At 41.2% G+C, this 19,056-nt stretch overlaps 1 protein-coding gene across 13 annotated transcripts in view; it reads left to right on the top strand.

Annotated features, from left to right (window-relative positions):
• Positions 1 to 19,056, top strand: part of ITPR1 (inositol 1,4,5-trisphosphate receptor type 1) — a 354,903-nt gene that overhangs the window by 182,716 nt on the left and 153,131 nt on the right. For all 13 annotated transcript variants that reach the window (XM_017512642.2, XM_037732852.1, XM_017512640.2 and 10 more), the window contains 10 exons: positions 1,467 to 1,605; positions 2,278 to 2,332; positions 4,349 to 4,514; positions 4,591 to 4,761; positions 5,242 to 5,304; positions 6,020 to 6,157; positions 9,430 to 9,555; positions 12,195 to 12,395; positions 14,249 to 14,500; positions 17,948 to 18,073. In XM_017512642.2, the coding sequence (XP_017368131.1) occupies positions 1,467 to 1,605; positions 2,278 to 2,332; positions 4,349 to 4,514; positions 4,591 to 4,761; positions 5,242 to 5,304; positions 6,020 to 6,157; positions 9,430 to 9,555; positions 12,195 to 12,395; positions 14,249 to 14,500; positions 17,948 to 18,073 (1,437 nt within the window). The remainder of the gene's footprint in view (positions 1 to 1,466; positions 1,606 to 2,277; positions 2,333 to 4,348; positions 4,515 to 4,590; positions 4,762 to 5,241; positions 5,305 to 6,019; positions 6,158 to 9,429; positions 9,556 to 12,194; positions 12,396 to 14,248; positions 14,501 to 17,947; positions 18,074 to 19,056) is intronic.

Below are 19,056 nucleotides of genomic sequence, written 5' to 3'. Positions count from 1 at the left end.
GTAGGGGAGAACCCTGTGAGAAGTGGTAGATGGCGAACCACCAGGAGTTCGTCTCTGATTAGATGTGTCCAGGAAGCAGGCGCCGATGATCAGGCAGTTGACCGAGGTTGAAGAAACCCAGGTGGAAAAGTCGAGGAAGGCAAGACTGACAGTATTAGCGCATTAGGGCTCTCCAGAGAAACAGATCTAATAGGGTACATATAGATAGACAAGAGGGTGTTTATTATGGGAATTGGCCTCACGCAGTTATGGTGGTGGAGAAGTCCCTGAGTCTGCAATTCACAGCTGTGTCCCAGGAAAGCTGGTGGTGTGATTCAGCCTGAATCCCAAGGCTGAGAACCAGGGGAGCTGAAGGTGTAACTCTCAGCCTGAGGCCAAAGAACTCTCAGCTCCAGGCCAAGAACCTGGAGCTCTCATGGGCAGGAGAAGATGAGTGTCCCAGTTCTAGAACAGGTGGATTCGGTCTTCCTCCACCTGTTTGCTCTGTCCAGGCCCTCCGTGGACTGGATGGTGCTCACTCACACTGGGAGAGAGCGAATCTTCTTTACCCAGTTCACTGATTCAAATGCTAGTCTGTCCTGGAAACCTCCTCATAGACAAATAAGGCTGTACCCGCTATCTAGGCATCCTTGAACTCAGTCAAGTTGGCATCTAGAGTTAACCATCACAGTTACTTTTGTACAACACTGAGTTTGAGGCCCTGAGAGAATAGCAAATGGGATGTCCAACAGTCAGTAGAGCGCGTAAACCAAGAGCAGAGGGGCAGGGCAGAGATCTGACTCCCCGTGGAAGAGGGGACGACCCTCGGCCTGGGAGAAGTTTCTGGGAGGGCTGAGCAGAGACAAGGGGAGAAAGGAAGAATGTGAGTGAGATCCCTACATAATATCAGTGGCTCCATCTTTCTTTTTGGTTCTAGCAGCAGTCCTGGGAAAAGTGATGTTAGAACAGAGGGTGAAGGAATACAGGGGGCAAAAGAAGAGGGTGTCCAAGGGCTTGTACCCAAACCAGGAGAAACAGCCAGAAATAGGAAATAGGAACCAAGCTAATTTTCCATAGTGTAAACAAAATTTTTTTTGTTAATTCTTTTAAATCCAAAGCAGGCAATTTCACTCCTCTCAGTGTTAGGCCCAGAGCTGGCATTCAATACTGACTGAAACGGAGTCATGTTTTATAGACTCCATTACAGAGCCAGGAGTGACTGATTCAGCGTTCCAATTGTTAAATTAATTGCCAGGATGCTGAAATTTACACTAAAAGGTAAGGTGCTATGGGCAGACTTCATAGGCCCCATGGAAGTCTGCTGTTGTTAAAATGACTGTTAAATCTAAGCCAAATATTTGGCTCACTTAGTGCTTAAGGTAATTAATGCAGCTGATACCAGGCCCTGCCAGTGTGTGGTGGCTTGGCAGAGTCAAGGTGGTATGTTAATGTAACCAATCTGTTTCCATTTCCACTTGAATCTTCAGTTTATTTTGAATGTGAGGTTGGATTATAGGATCTCCTGCCTCCTGTGTATATTTAAACGAGAGTTTGATGAAAGCAATTCCCAGACTTCAGAGACATCCTCCGGAAACAGCAGCCAAGAAGGGCCAAGTAATGTACCAGGTTAGTGATTCAGAGTGGAATTTCAGCCATGGAATGGGACCTGGCTCTAAGGAAAATAGGGAGAGCAAACAGTATCTTTTAGAAAAAGGGTAAAAATGTTTTTGAGGATTATTGGTCTAGGGCATCATCATCCTGGCACTAACTTTTTTTGAGCAGGTGAATAATTGATAGAGCCTAGATGCCTTCTGGGTTAGATCTTGTTTCCCTCCATCTTGGATTATCTTAATCATGAGGCAACTGAGGTTTCCAGCATTGTGGTCACCCATCTTCCCTCCAAAAAACCCCAAATAAAAACAATAACAACTCTCCAAGAGACCTCTTGTCCACTAGCAACTTTTACTCGTGTTGGAAGTTTTTCCCTGCCCAGTAAATACTGATGAAGGGAGAGGGTAGTGGTAGAAATAATCCCATCTATCAAGCCCAAGCTTCCATGAATGAGATCATCTCTCTTCTTTAGCAGGGGACCGCGCAGTGAGGGAGGAGAAGGCAGGAATGTGGAATATGGGGGTAGCATTATCTGGGTTAGTCACCCTCCATAGCTTTGCAATATCATGCTCTGGAAGATCTGGGGTTAACTCAACAGCTTTACCCCTGCAAAACTTGTGGATGAATTCACTAGCAGCATGTTTACAGACTTTCCTACATCTGAAGTGATATGCTCTAACTTTTCAGGTGCTCTTGACTTTGAACACATTGAAGAGCAAGCAGAAGGCATCTTTGGAGGAAGGAAAGTATATTTTCAGTTACTGTTTCGTAGGTGGTTCTACAGTTGGGAAGGCTGCTCTTCCAGAGCTCTCAAAGACCTTCCCTTTACTATGTTAGTAAATATTTCATCTCTGGGGTTAGGTTGTTTTGGTGCTATCCTTGGATCTCTTAGTATTCGAGTCATGGTTATCTTTGTTTGCTTGATTGGGAGTGGGGGGGAGAGAGAGAGAGTGAGAGAGTGTGTGTGTGTCCTGCCTAGGACAGAATTAAGTGTGTGTGTGTTTGTGTCTGTGTGTGTATGTGTGTGTCCCACCTAGGACAGAAAGGATTTAAGGAGATTTCTCAACATTACAAGATTATTTTTACATAGTGAGGAAATACAATCAAAAGAAAGAATAGAAAGAGCAGGCTCAAAACAGAGTGAAACTAGTGAGATCATGTTCTTCTGCTGCTGCTGGACTGCAGTTTTATCCCTGAGCTCCTAATGGAATACGCAACAAGTAAAGCAAAATCTGTTCTTTCATGATTCTTGATGTTAATGGATGAACCCCTTTAAAAAATACCACACTGCTCAATTTTGACTTAAGACATTCTTATAATTATGGAATTCTTACACCTACAAGTATAAAACTTGGTATGAACACCCTATGCATATAGTTCTTATAATGAGTACACTTGGTTTGATTATTGCTTTATAACATACCACTCCAAAAAACTTAAGGATTCAAACAACCACCATTTTACTATTAATACCTCTCACAGCTCTGTGGCTTGACTAGGGCTAAGCTGGATGGTTCTTCTGCTGGTGGTCACTGTTGAGTCTGTCTGTAGTGAGGTGGTAACCGGGGCTGGCACATCCAAGTTGCATTATTCACATTTCTGGCACTGTAGCAGAGATGCCTGCAAGGCCAGGGCTTCTTTCTCTCTCTCTCTCTCTACATGGATAGCTTGGGCCTCTTTACAGCATGGTGACTGACTCTAAGAGCAAATGTTCTAAGAGGACAAGCCACCAGGATGCAAGTGCTAATTGGGCCTCTGCTTGCCTTGCATTTGCCAATGTCCTATTGTTCAAGCAAATCCCGTGGCCAAGCTCAGCATCAGTGTGGGAGGTGACTCCGTAAAGGTTTAAATACTTGGCTGGGGCCCACCAATGTTTATAGTCTACCTCAATGCTTAATATAAAACCTGTGAAATTTGAATTAGCAACATTATATACTATGATGAAAGATGTTTTTCTTAAACAAGGCATTTTGAGTTTAGCATAATATAGCTTCCATGTGCTATGTGATCACTCAGCTCTCCCTCCATTTTCCTGATACTGAACAACAATGAAACCTTCATACCTTTTTGGAATATATAGCATGAATACATTATTTATAAAGTCCTCTCTGCGGTTTTATTAGCCTGCAACCATGAAGGTCCCACTATTTGTCATTCATTGAACTCTAAACCCAAAATAGGTGCAGACCCAATAATTGACTGGCAGTGCTCAGTTATAGAGCAGTCTGTCATTTAATTTATGCTTATTAATATTTAAATATAGTCAGGCATGGTGGTGCATACCTATAGTCCCAGCTACTCAGCACGCTAAAGGATCATTTGAGCATAGGAGTTTGAATTCAGCCCAGGCAACATAGCAACACCTCATCTCTGAAAAATAAATATGTAAACTAATAACTTAGGAGAAACACATCATCTTGCAGTTCTCAGACCACAGGTGAAGCCCAGCAGAAGAACATTCTATGTAGATGTTGAGAATCTAGTTCTAATGCTAGTCTTGTCATTTGGGGAGGGGACGGACTTTGCCTTAAAATTTGACTTATCTTTTATTATGACATCTTAATTTTCCCCTCACCTCACAATATAACTGAAGATGAAGCAAGGTTGTGTTGTTAAAGAAGCTAATGAAAAGTGAAATTGAATGACTGGAGATCATAGTGCTAGCAATCTAACTAGGTTAGGTGCATCTCTGCCCCCGGTGTATGAGAGGAGGCATTTGTTATTCATTTAGCCTTTCCCTGACCTCGTGCTGTTTTAGCGAGGAGAACACTCCACTGGACTTGGACGATCACGGCGGCAGAACCTTTCTCCGTGTCTTGCTCCACCTGACGATGCATGACTACCCACCCCTGGTGTCAGGGGCCCTGCAACTCCTCTTTCGGCACTTCAGCCAGAGGCAGGAGGTGCTCCAGGCCTTCAAACAGGTAGCTGAGGTCACCCACATGTGTGTTGTCTGTCCAAGAAGTTGCTGTGTGCACCTAACGGATTGCGTTTGTTAAGGTTCAACTGCTGGTTACCAGCCAAGATGTAGACAACTACAAACAGATCAAACAAGACTTGGATCAACTGAGGTCCATTGTGGAAAAGTCAGAGCTTTGGGTGTACAAAGGGCAGGGCCCTGATGAGACCATGGATGGTGCATCTGGCGAAAACGAACATAAGAAAACAGAGGTGAGTGAAACACAAGTTTTGCTGCCGAAGTAGATGAATGGGTTTCTCGAAACTAGTGAGCGTCCTCCTCTGGTTTTAGGTATAAATTTGATAGGATGGAATTTATTCTTAAGAGATCTGCTTGTTAAGTAGCTAAGGTAACAGCTGTTTGCCTAGGAAATAAACTATGAGTCAGTTTGGCTGTGTCTCCTTTGCAGCCTCGGACTGTGTAGAAGAGACTTGGATGTGAGTGAATTAGCACCAGGTTTCCTTTACAGATCCACTTGGGAATCGACCTGTTCTGTAGCCGTGGCCCAGGCCACTGTCCCCTCCCAAGGAAGTCCATAGCGAGTAGGCTGATGACTGGGGCATAAACCCAGGACGGCTATTGGAAAACAGTGCAGAATTCCCTTTCTTTCAGAAAGGTTGACACCAACTGTAACAAACTGGCAATAGTCCAAGAACTGTACAAATCACACTTGTGTTTGCTTTGGTTCCTAGGAGGGAAATAAGCCACAGAAGCATGAAAGCACCAGCAGCTACAACTACAGAGTGGTCAAAGAGGTAAGCCCCTCCCCTACGGCCTTTTTCTCCTTCTTTATGAATTCTCTAAGGAGCTTTAGTTTGTGGTAGTCAAGTTGAAGGTACACAGATTTGAACTTTTCATCTGGTTTAACAGGAAGAAAGAGCTCAGAGGTTAAGCTCATGGGTTTCAGCATCAGATCTGGGCTCCTCACCTGGCTCTTCTACTTATTATTTGTGTCCTCAGCTTCCTCCTCTCTTATAGGGGCAACCTTTTATAGGTGCCACGTATTTCTGAAGCTTTACAGTTGAAGGAAGGACTAATTGAGAGAACTACCAGGGAGTTATCTAAGTCTACACTACAGCACAGTGTCCCCACTGAGAGCTGTAGTTCTTTAGATACATTTGCATAATAAGCTGGTTCAAAGTTGGGAGGCTGGGAGCTTTGTGTGTTTTACCCCAGAACGAACTCTTCCCAGGATCTTGGCGATGATGCCAGGTCATCCCATTTGAAGAAGTCTCTCTAAAACTGTCCCACTTGCTGTGGAAGCCATAATCCCCTGCTTATTCTGGAAGACATGCCCTTAGTCTTAGGATTTGGCTAGATAGAATCAACAGAAGTACTATACACTGGAGGAATTTCATTTTAGGTTTTTAATGCATTAGAATCGCTTTTGCCTCCCTGCTCACCACCACTCCCTGCAGTCTTTTTCCAGTTACAGTTCCTAGTTTTCTGAGACTGATTTCTTTCCACTAGATTTTGATTCGGCTTAGCAAACTCTGTGTTCAAGAGAGTGCCTCAGTGAGAAAGAGCAGGAAGCAGCAACAGCGTCTGCTCCGAAACATGGGTGCGCACGCCGTGGTGCTGGAGCTGCTGCAGATTCCCTACGAGAAGGTGAGCAGGGCCTCACGCACAGCAACTGCTCTCAGGGTGGAGCGGATCCCTGAATTTCCCCAAACCCTTCACTTCTGTATATTGTTGGTGAAGAAATGCATCCAGTGTGACTATTGTGACTACAAAGCAGTTTCAGATGTTGATATGAAGCAGAGCATTCTAAAAATAAAATCAAATCTCTGGTGAATAATCCTCATCCCCAGTTTTAAGATTCTATAAAGAAAGAGAGTCCATTTATTCTCCATACTCCCAACCACATTGGATAGAGACACCTTGGTCTGTGTCAGAGCTTAGAGCTATATCTGCCCATGGATTGGTGTGTTTCAGTTTCATTTGCAGTGTGACTCCAGCAATTTAAGCACCACCAGCTATTAAGTGCATGTGGGAACATGGGACATACCCACTTTTGAGGTTCTCACTAAGATACTGACATCTGCTTAAGTATTTGGATTTAGCAGGTGATGCTTTGATCTAAGTCTTTGTTTCTGTTGCTGGAAGTTGTACTTTGCCTCTAATTTTTCACATTAGCATTTGCCATTGATACATATTTGATTTAGGGAGGCAGAAGCAGGCTGACAGTGCTTTGCATGCATGTAGGCTGACAAGACACTTATGAAATCATTCATTCAAGCCTGAAAGACCTAGTAGGGTATTCGTGTTATGCCCACTTAACAGATGAGAAGACTGAGGCTGGGAGAGGTTTGGAGGTGAAGGGCTCAGACTCAGGTCTCTTGAGTTGACTATTAACTGCTAGAGGGACTGATTTGCTGGGGAAGAGTCACCTGATAAAGACTCATTGCTGGGTGCTTGCAGGGTGCCAGGTGTTACGCTGAGGCCTTTAAATACATTATTAGCTCATGTCATTCTTAAGACACATGGATGAGATGGGTGGTGCTAGCTTCAGCCCCATTTCAGATGAGAGAACTGCAGCTGGAGGGGTTCAGTAACTTGCATGGATGGCACAGCTACATGCAGTGAAGCTGGCTCCGCTTCACTGTGGAGCTGGGGACTGCTGCCTTCCCTGTGTCTGATACCGCCAGGAAATTTCCTGCAAAGGGAGCCTCCTCCTCAGTCACGGAGATCATCAGAATTGGGCATGTCAGCTTTTCAGTGGCTAAAAATAAAATCCAAGCTCAATCCCTGTCAGAAGTATGATACTTAGCTAACTTGCAATTGATACAGGTGTGCATATCATCCAATCTTTGCCTGTCATTTAGACTAGAACCAACAAACTGATCTACCTTCCCATATGTAAGGAATGTGACGGGATCAGTTGCCAACCATAGTGTTATCTCATAATATCATCAGTTTCCTTAATGAGAGTCATGCCTTCATAGAGCAGGATTAATCTACAGATGACCAGATGTGGTTGGAATTGGTGGCTCACAAAATATCATGTGTGTGTGCATGTGCACACACTTGTTTGCTTTTAGATGGGCACAGATTTCCAAAGAATAGTGGAGGAATCCCCCGCAGATAACCTCTTGTGACATGATGTCTTTGGGGCTTTCTTGCCTTGCAAAAATCCACTTCACACCACAAATGTTCTTCAGTTAGCTCGTGCACCAGCAGATTCCTTTTATATAGAAGGACTGGAGGCATGTGGAATGATTTAAGGTTATTGCTGTCTACCAGCAGTGGCTGTCCCAAGCCTTCTGATTTCTTAGAACTAGAAGGTTCACCACTCCTTCATTAATGAGGGAGGAATGTGATCCACATTATATTGTCCCCGATCTTGCTATTAATGTCCCTTTAAATTCTCCTCTGTTTTGGTTTGATTGTCAAAGCTGGGAGCTCATCTTCCTCCCACGACTTGTTTTTGACACCTACATTGTGTTTTGTCACAGAGGTATTTTTCTAGACCAGGGTTTAGCAAACTAAGGGATGGCCCAAATCTAGTCCACCACCTGTTTTGAACAGTGTTTATCAGCTAAGAATGGTTATTACATTTTAAAATAGTCATATAAGTACCTACATAATGTCCTTGATATTCCCTCTGTACCCACAAAACCCAAAGTATGTGCTGCCTTGCCCTTTAAGAAAGGTTGCTGACCTCAGTCTAGCCCAGAACCAATAGCTAACATTTACAGAGTAATCACCATCTAACCACTTCATATGACTTTTCTCATTTAATCTTCATAACAATCATATGAAGTGTGCACTTTCATAATCTCCTTTTCATGGATGAGTAAACAGCAACACAGAGAGGTTAAGTAATGTGCTCCAGGTCACACAGCCAGGAAGTTGGAGATCTGGGACAAGAGTCAGGTTTGGGGACCTGCATTCCTAACTGCTATCTTCTCTTGCCTCTGAAATGAGGTGATGGCTCTGAAGACTTAGGAAGACTATTGTGGGCTGTAAGAATATGAAGGATGATTTTCATTTTAGAAATTCTTGTTCTGTTTTTACTCTCTTAAATGTTTTGCTTACTTAGAATTAGACAAAATGGCCATAGGTTTTATAGAATTGGTTTATTACAGAATATTTAACTCTTTACAAATACTGAGTTTATGCTATTAATGTTTGAATGACATAATCTAACCATGTGAAATGCCAGGGAGGGTATTGTCTCCATTTTGCAGAAGGAAAACTAAGTCTGAGGTTAAAAATTGTACTTGAGTTGGTAAGTAAAGGAGCTAGGGCAGGCACAGTTGCTTTAATGTATAAGGAGATTTCCACGTTGCCATGTTAGCTATTGGCAAAGGTTAATGTGTAATAGGCTGGGCAACTTAGCAAGGTGAACCCAAGAGGGAAAATGACTGCTCAGCATCCGTGAGGAAGTCAGTCCTTGTTCTGTTGTCAGTCCCTGTTTTTATTTATGTTTAAGATTTTTATTATTTTTTTTAATTTTTTGGTTGAGATGGGGTTCTCACTGTTTTGGCCAGGATGGTCTCAAACTCCTGCTCTCAAGTGATCCACCCAAAGGGCTGGGATCACAGGTGTCAGCCACTGTGCCTGGCCAGTCCCTGTCTTTAGACGTAGTGGGTTCAGAAGTTTCAGTCCTTGCTAGACAATGGAGTTGTGGAGGCCTTCTATTAGCTTTCGCTCTGCAGTGCTCCCTCCCACCCAAATAAGATCTTCACTTTCATCAATGAGCGTAAACAAGTTACTGGCTTCTTTTCAGGGTCAGCAGTGCAGCCCCTCAATATTTACCCACAGCAGGCCCCCAGCAGACACCCCCTGACTCCCACATTAGCAGGAGTTGCTGAGTGTAGGAGAAGCTGGTCTCCTGGCCCAGCAATCAGTGCTTTCATCTGTCTCCTCCCACACAGGCCGAAGATACCAAGATGCAAGAGATAATGAGGCTGGCTCATGAATTTTTGCAGAATTTCTGCGCAGGCAACCAGCAGAATCAAGCTTTGCTACATAAACACATAAACCTGTTTCTCAACCCAGGGGTAAGACTTGAGGCCTGTCTGCAAATCTGTGGAGGGAGGAGGGCATGGAGGAGGGAGGAGGAACAGCCTGTTCTTTGGCTGTTGTGGCTTCTGGGGCTTGTTATAATGCAACATTCATTCCAAAGGGGAACATTTTCACCACTTATCAGGAGGACATAAATACTCATCTTCTGGGGGTGGGATGGCAGGAGTTGGGGAGGGGAGAAGGAGGAAGGTGAGATGGATAAAGTAAGATACATGTCTGTATTTTCCTAGTCAAGTCCTTCATTGTATCAAACTTCAGCAATATGCAAGTGCTAAATGTCTCACCTGCCACATCCTCCTGAGTTCACGCAGAAAGTTTTCTGTGGTTGTATATAAATATATAGTATTTCTATATCAAACATATCTGTATTACATCTTAATTTGCTAAATATATTTCAATAATATATTTAATACATATAATTCAATGATATATTCAATAATACATATAATTCAATAATATATTTCAAATAATATATTTGTTAAATATTTAAATAAAAGTATATTAAATTTATTATAGGTTTTGTAAAGAAAAATGATGCCATACTTTACACATTGTCTTGTATTCTACGTTTTTCACTTAACGCATTATGGCTGCCTTTGCAAATCAGAGTGAGAGAAGTTTTTCTCATTCTTTTGATGGCTAAATGACATCCCACATAATGGCTGTAACTTTTAGAAAACCATTCTCATATTAATGGCCAGTTAGGCGATATCTGGTTTTTAGCTTTTTAAACAATACTGCAAAGAACATCTTTGTGCATGCACACACTCACTCACTCACTCATTGGTAATGCTAACACTTTGCAGAAAATGGATTAACATGGATTGTAGGATAATATAGGTTGAGCATCCCAGATCTGAAAATCTGAAACTGAAATGCTTCAAAATTCAAAACTTTTGAGTGCCGGTGTGATGCTCAAAGAAAATACCCGTTGGAGCATTTCAGATTTTGGATTTTTGGATTTGGGGTGCTCAGCCAGGAGGCTATAATGCAAATATTCCCAAATCCAAAATGTGAAACCCTTGTGCTCTCAAACATTTTGGATAAGGCATACTCAACCTGTATAACATGACTCCCTCTGTGTCATGTTAAGAGAAAGAAAAGGGAAAAGATAAGATCAAAGCCTCCACCTCACCCCAAACATAAAACTCCATAACTCTGGGTAAAAAGTGAAAAATAAGACTTCTAAAAGGTAACATGAGAATCTTCATGGCTGTGTGGTAAGCAAAATTTTCTTACAAGGTATGCAAAGAACACTAATTATTTTTAAAAATTGATAAATTGGACTCCTTTTAAGAACTTCTATTTGTCTTCTGACACTATTAAGAGCATCCAAAGTCGAGGCAGAGAGTGGGAGACATTTGCGATGCATGTGTTTAACAAAGAATTCATATCCAGAATGTACAAAACACACTCAGAAGAGTCACTAAGGAAAAAGTTGACCTGCTTTTAAAAATAGATGGGCCAGGCATGGTGGTTCACACCTGTAATCCCAGCACTTTGGGAGGCCAAGGCAGGCGGATCATTTGAGGTCAGGAGTTTGAGACCAGCCTGGCCAACATGATGAAATCCCATCTCTACTAAAAATACAAAAATTACCTGGGTGTGGTGGTGAGCACCTGTAATTCCAGCTACTTGGAGGCTGAGGCAGGAGAATAGCTTGAACCTAGGAGGCAAAAGTTGCAGTGAGCTGATATTACACCATTGCACTCCAGCCTGGGTGACAGAGCAAGACTCTGTCTCAAGTAAATAAATAAATAAAGGCAAAAAACTTGAACAGACGCCCTGCTGTAGAGGACATCCAAATGGCCAATAAATGTGACAAAGTGTTCAACGTGATTAGACATCAAAGAAATGGGCAAATTAAGCTATGTTTAGCCACAGTAAGATGTGGCTAAAATTTAAAAGACTGAAAATACTAAGTGTTGTCAAGGATAGGAACAGCTGGAATGTAGAATGCAAATTGTTAACATTTTTTGAAAGCTGTCAGTATCTTCTAAAGCTAAACATACTCATTCATACTTTGTACTTAGCAATTCTATTCTTGGACCCAACAGAAGTATGGGTTTAAGTTTACCAGAAGACATGTGTAAGAATGTTCACAGCAACTCTACTTTAATATTTCTAATACTATTAATGTTACTATCTATTAAAACTAGATCCTAGCCCAAATGCCCTTCAACCATAGAATGAAGATATTGTTGTATATTCATGCAGTGAGACTTATATCAGTGAAGAAGAGTCCATGAGGTTTATGAACAGGCAAAACTAAACTGTGGTTATAGAAATGAAAATAGTAGTTAAATTGTGAGATAGAGCATAAAGGAGACCTGTTTTGTTTCTTGATCTGGGTGCTCAAGATCCCTTTATAATCTGTTCAGCTGAGTGCTAATGATTTGTTTATTTTTCTGTAAGTTTATTTACATGTCATTGAAAAAAGTTTACTAAAAAGAAAGTACTACAGAAGAAGCAAGAATAAGAGAAACATATCTTCATGGGTTTAAATGCTTCTCTTTCTGCATGTTTTCAGTGGACTCCTCTTTTTCTCATTTTTAAATCTGTTCTAGCAGCTTTTTGACCTGTCCCTGTGCTCTTTTCCTCACTCTTGTGCCAGATCCTGGAGGCAGTAACCATGCAGCACATCTTCATGAACAATTTCCAGCTTTGCAGTGAGATCAACGAGAGAGTCGTTCAGCACTTCGTTCACTGCATAGAGACTCACGGTCGGAACGTCCAGTATATAAAGTTCTTGCAGACAATTGTCAAGGCAGAAGGGAAATTTATTAAAAAATGCCAAGACATGGTTATGGCTGAGGTGATTGTTATATATTTCTATATACCTCCACCTAGTGTTCTGTTGAAATTTTAAAATGATTTAATCTTTTCTATATGAACTTGTACCCTCTTCAGGAGCCATACGGAAAGACAGCAAGTAATTCTGTGTGCGTTTGTGTGTGTCGTCTCCTGTGAGCTTAGGCTGTAGATAGAGGCAAGAATCTGATCTGATATTTCATAGCAATCAGTTTATTCTAAGGAAGGTTGGCTTGGATTCTTCTGACAGGGGACAAAAAGAGGAGTGATGAACTCAATTATAGGGAATGGAGATTAAATGTGGTCAGGACCCAATGAGCCAGAACAGCTTCCATTCTTGTGGATTATGAATTTTTTAAAATTCGGCACCTAATTAACTAGATTGAAAAAATTTTGCCTGATGCTTCTCAAGGAGCAGTTGTTCTCTGAAATCAAGAAAAGTCTTACTTGATTCATTATGGATTCATTTTGATTTACAGTCTTGTTTACGTATATGGTTCCAGTGGCAGGGAGGGTAGTGTGAGAGTTGGATCCAGCGTGGTGGCTCATGCCTGTAATCCCAGCTCTTTGGAAGGCTCAGGCAGGAGGATTGCTTGAGGCCAGGAGTATGAGACCAGCCTGGACAACCTAGCAAGACCCTTGTTTCTACAAAAAAATTTAAAAAATTAGCCAGGTGTGGTGGCATGTGCCTGTAGTGCCAGTTACAGGGGAAGACCCCTTGAGCCTAGGAGTTCGAGGTTGCAGTCAACTATGATGGCACCACGGCACTCCAGCCTGGGCAACAGAGTGAGACCCTGTCTCTAAAAAAAACAAAAAAAAAAAAGAGAGAGAGTTGGCTCAACCTGGGATACAAATGTCACCTGAACTCCTTCACCAAAGGGTGTCGTGAGATATGTTACCTGACTTCTCAAATCCTTAGCGAACTTTTCTATAAAATGAAGATACAGCAGATTTCACTTTAAAGAGTTGATATGCATAGTAGATGTGATCATGATGACGTTAATGGCCAACACTTTTTGGAAGCCTGCCATACTCTGGGCATAGTCCTAAGCAATTTGTGTATAATAATTCATTTAATCTACATGGCACTGTGAGTTAGCTATTGTATTTGTCCAGTTTCACAAATGAAGAAACTGAGACACAGTAAGTTTAGGAAGTTCATCTAAAGATTTTATTTTGGTATCTGGCATATAATCATGAGAGCTCATAAAGGTTGGCCATTAGTAAGTATTGACCATGTTTATTTTGACTTTTATGCCAGCCTGTTTTGGTTTTGTACTTCATCTACTGCTGATGAAATTGATTTATTCTCAAGTAGATTTGCAAGAAGCCATATTTTAGGGCACAAGTTATAAACAGGAATGCCTCGACTTTTTGAAGAGTGTGGAGCCTGAGAGTTGTAGCCTGGAGAAGAAGGCATATGTTAAAAAAAATAATGTGTGATTGAAGAGTTAAGTTGGTGGATGTGAGACTTGTAAAGGGGATACTATGTAAAGCATACAAATAAGATGGAAATATTTAAAAAGACATATCATAGTCTAATAGGCAGGTCTAGAAATTCAAGTGGAAGCTTGAGACCTCTATTTCCACTTTATACATTAATGCTGGTATGCAGACTATCTTTTCCCCTAATAGTTTTTTAGGGCCAGTGTGGTATTTCTGTATCAGTGGAGTAAAATTATGATGCTGAAGATTTCTAGTTGTTCAGTTATATAAATGAATGAAGTCAAAATAGGTAAGACTGATTTGGGAAGATAGATGCTGAGAGAACCTCTCTCTTTCTCTGTGAGTAGATTTTTTTCACACTGCCCCAGACCTGCAAGCTTGTAATCTAAACCCACCCTGTTCTTGATGTAGCTGGTCAATTCAGGAGAGGATGTCCTCGTGTTCTACAACGACAGAGCCTCTTTCCAGACTCTCATCCAGATGATGCGGTCAGAGCGGGATCGGATGGATGAGAACAGCCCTCTCATGTACCACATTCACTTGGTCGAGCTCCTGGCTGTGTGCACGGAGGGTAAGAACGTCTACACAGAGATCAAGTGCAACTCCCTGCTCCCGCTGGATGACATTGTTCGTGTGGTGACCCACGAGGACTGTATACCTGAGGTGAGCTAGCCCAGCCTGGCTGTGCCCTTCTTGTCACTGTGTATGTGGTACATGCAGTCGTGGCTCACTGGGAGACATAGTGGTGGCTGGCCTGGGCGAGCCCTTAAGGTTCTGAAAGCTGCAGCTCATTTGTAGTGGGATTTCAGTTCCCTAAAACGTTTTCTCAAGCATTGATGTTGCATAAAAGGAACATGGGAGAAGTTAGTCTTCCTTCTGTGTCTTTAAGAAGAGTGAGGAAAAAAGCTTCAGCTCTGTGGGACTAATTCAGCCTGTTGAGCGAAGGGATGTGATCCTGAATGAACTTCTCAGAAATGAGATGAAGAGGAGGTTGAGATCTAGTTCATAAGAATGAGAGACTTAGACTGTGAGTGAATTCTTTAAAACAAAAACACTTGCTACAGAAATAATGGCCATTATAAAAAATTTAGGAACTACAGGCAATCAATTAAAAAAAAAAAAAAATGAATACCTAAGTTTCATAGTTAATCCTTCCAGGCTTCCTTTTTTCCTGCTCATAGATTATATTTATTCATAATGAAAAAATGGATTATAAAGTGTATATTTTGTAAAATATCAGATAAAATATATCATGAAGTATATATTTTCTCCTTGTATATTGTACAATGTATAATATTTATATTGTACATTTATATTATATTAAATTAAGTATACGTTACATATGTTTTTAGATTTCTTTGGGAAAACTAGTAACAGTCATGTGTTGATTGGTGGGATGTGTTTTGGGAAATGCATTCCTAGGTGATTTTCTCATTGTGTGAACATCACAGAGTGCACTTACACAAACCTAGATGGCACAGCCTGCTACACACCTCGGCTGTATGGAACAGCCTCGTGCTCCCCAGCTATACACATGCACAGCATGTGACTGTCTCATTACTGAAGGCAATTATAACACAATTGTATTTGTGTATCTAAACATTGAAAAGGTCCATTAAATTCTGGTATTATAATGTATGGGCCACTGTTGTATGTGAAACCCATTGTTGACCAAAATGTCATTACGTGACTGTACTCTGAAAAGTTCAAATATCAAAGACTGTAAAGGGATAAACCATGAAAAGCCTTATAATCTGTTTGCCCACCCATCCTACGGAAAATAATTTTTATGTTCTTGTGTATTTTGCTAGAGTTTTACACATAAACACATACAATATACTTTACTTCCCCACCTCCTTTTTTTAAATGCAAAAGATGACACTCTAGGTACACTATTCTGTACCTTAACACTGTAACTTCTTTTCATATCAGTTCATAAAGAGATGCCAGATATTTTATAGTTGCATAAAATTCCACTGTATGGGTGTACTGTCATTGCCCTTTGTGAGTGTTGAACTACTATACTGTGTTAATAATGAATAATTAATAACTATAATAAGAAAGCAATGAGATTGCATTTTTCTCACAGTCTTGGCCACACAGTATGTGATCAAACTTTTGGATTCTCATGTATCTGGCAGGTGAAAATGGTCATTTCAACATAGTTTTAATTTACATTTCTTTTGTTATGGATAAAGAAGGTAGAGTTATAACTAGTATTAGAGATGAGAGAAATCTAGTATTATAACAAGTATTAGTTTGTTTTTTACCCTTTTTTATTTGGAATACAACAGAAGTGCAAAAAAGTGCACAGGTCTCAATTGTATACTGCAGGAACGATAGAATGATTATAAAGAGAACAACTTACTGCCTTCACCTAGGTCAAGAAATATGCAAACACTTCCCCCATTTCCCTTTCCTGTTGTCACCTCCCCCAAGGGCTGTCTCCTGAAAGTAACCACAAGCTGACTTTAATGTAATCCTACTGTGGCTTTTCTGTATACATCCCTCAACAATATAGTTTAGTTTTGTGAAGTTTTGTGAAGACATTCCCTGTCTTTTTAAGTTCACCTTTGTGTTGTTAGGGTTGGTCCACCCTGACACGTAGCTGAATTCATTTCCTTTGCTTTGAAGCCTTCCTTTCTATCATGGCAGCATGATAGGATTTTCCATTCTTCTACTGATGCTCATTTTAGTTGTTTTCAGCTTTTGGCTGTTAGGACTGAGCATGCATCCTGGCCCACACGTGTACACCTCTGTCCAGGGTCTATGGATAGTCAGAAGTGGAAGTGCTGGGTCATAGGGGGTGCATTTCTTCAATTATATATACAAAGTCCAGTTGTTTTCAGCAAGGGTGCTCCAGTTACCATTCCTCCTCCCAAACCTGCTAACATTTGCCACCATCAGATTCTTTATTTTTTTTTTTCAATTTGATGGTTGTATAATAGTGTTTCATAGTAGTTTAATTTTTAGAAGCTTCATGGAGATATTTACATATGTGATTCACTTGTTTAAAGAGTATACTTGAGTGGTTTTTAATATAGTCACAGAGTTGCGCAATCACCATCACAATTGAGTTCAGAATATTTTCATCTCAAAAAAAAAAAAAAAAAAAAAAAAAAACTCCCACACAAAAAAAAAAAAAAAAAAAAAAAAAAAACCCATGCCCATTAGCAGTCACTTCCTATTTCTTGATAACACCCCTAATCCTAGGCAACCGCTCGTCTTTCTGAGTATATGGATTTGCCCATTAGAGACATTTCATGGAATCATGCAACATGTGGTCTTTTACAACCAAATTTTTTCACCCGCATGATTTTTTTTCAAGGCTCATGCAAGCTGTAGCGTGTATCAGTACTTCGTTCCTTTACATTGCTGAGTAATTTTCTTTTCTATAGATAAACTGCATTTTGTGTAGCCATCAGTCAGTTGATGGGCATTTGGATTGTTTCCGCTTTTTGACTATTGTGGATAATGCTGTTATGCACACTTGGGCACAGGATTTTGTGTAGACATGTTTGCATGAACCGTAGTGGTTTTAATTTCTGTGTCCTTGATTCCTAATTGAATCTGAGCCCTTTGTGAGTGGGTGGGTAGGGGTGTGTGTGTGTGTGTGTGTGTGTGTGTGTGTATGTATGTGCCTGTGTGTGTGGGGGGGGGGTGGGGTTGACATTTGACATTCCTTTAAGAAATATCTGATCCAGTGTTTTGCCTGCCTCTTCTCTGGGGGTGTCTATGTTATCAGTGCAGATCTGGGGCAATTCTTCATTGGTACACACCTTGCAGATGTCTTCTCCCAACTCGTGCCCATTACACTCTGGAACGACGCCTTTTTATGAAGAGAAATTATGAATTTGAAGTAATCAAACTTGTCCCTCTTTTATGGTCCGAAGTTTTGCCTCATTTTTTACCTTGAGGTCATGAAAATATTCTCATCCAAAAGCCTTATGCTTTTGGATTTTATAATTGTGAATTCAAATGTCAGAAAATCGTAGAAGTAAGACTTCGCAGTGGGGAACGGGATGACCTCCTTGCTGTGAAGATGAAGCAGCTAATCTGTTCCATACACACCAAGATGGTTTTTCAGGAAATCTTCTTTCTATCTTGCAGGTTAAAATTGCATACATTAACTTCCTGAATCACTGCTATGTGGATACAGAGGTGGAAATGAAGGAGATTTACACCAGCAATCACATGTGGAAATTGTTTGAGAATTTCCTTGTAGACATCTGCAGGGTAAGGCTTTCTGGAACTAAGGAGGTAGAGTTAGAGAATGAGAGGGGTGTGTGTGTGTGTGTGTGTGTGTGTGTGTGTGTGTGTGTGTGTGTCATCTTGGTGACACATGAAGAAAACAGCTGCATCATTTCTACTCTAATTTGTGACATGAAGAGGCATTTGTGGCTTTTATATTTCTTTTTTTTTTTTCCTGAGATGGGGGTCTCACCCTGTCACCCAGGCTGGAGTGCGGTGGGACAATCTCAGTTCAGTGAAACCTCTCCCCCCGGGCTCAAGTGATTCTCCTGCCTCAGCCTCCCAAGTAGCTGGGATTACAAACGGCCACCACCAGTCCTGACTAATTTTTGTATTTTTAGTAGAAACAGGGTTTCACCAAGTTGGTCAGGCTGGTCTTGAACTCTTGACTTCAAGTGATCTGCCCACCTCAGCCTCCGAAAGTGCTGGGATTACAAGCGTGAGCCACCACACCTGGCCATTCTTATGTTTTTCTCTTAGCTGAGAATAGATGTTATTTATCAAGCTTCAGGGAAGACAGGTTATTTCTGGTTTTCATGTCACCCCTGTGGATTGGTTTGTGAATGATAACCTGGGCATATTACAATTCAGTTTATAAGGATTTATTTTCTTGGTAATATGCCTGTGCTTGAAGGGCACTTCCCTGAGCTTAAGCATTTGTCTCCTGGAGTCTGTTCTTCAGGATTCTGCACAATTCTTCCCCTTCCATTTATTGCTTTCCTGACTCAGCTTCAAGAGTGGCCTTTAAGATACTTGATTTGGTTTTGCATTGAGCTTAATATTCATGCCAATGCCACAAGACTGCCACATAACAAAGCATACCACGGATTTAATACGAGTTATGTGATGGTGGAATTGGGGTAGTGGGGGGGATAGATTTAATGTGAGTTATGTGATGGTGGAATTGGGGTAGGGGGTAGATTTAATATGAGTTAGTGATGGTGGAATTGGGGTAATGGGAGGGGTAG

The sequence above is a fragment of the Cebus imitator genome, unplaced genomic scaffold, assembly GCF_001604975.1.
Source record: "Cebus imitator isolate Cc_AM_T3 unplaced genomic scaffold, Cebus_imitator-1.0 Scaffold474, whole genome shotgun sequence".
Taxonomy (NCBI): Eukaryota; Metazoa; Chordata; class Mammalia; order Primates; family Cebidae; genus Cebus; species Cebus imitator.
The sequence above is the reverse complement of the archived record's forward strand: the minus strand, read 5'-3'. Positions and strand labels throughout refer to the sequence as shown.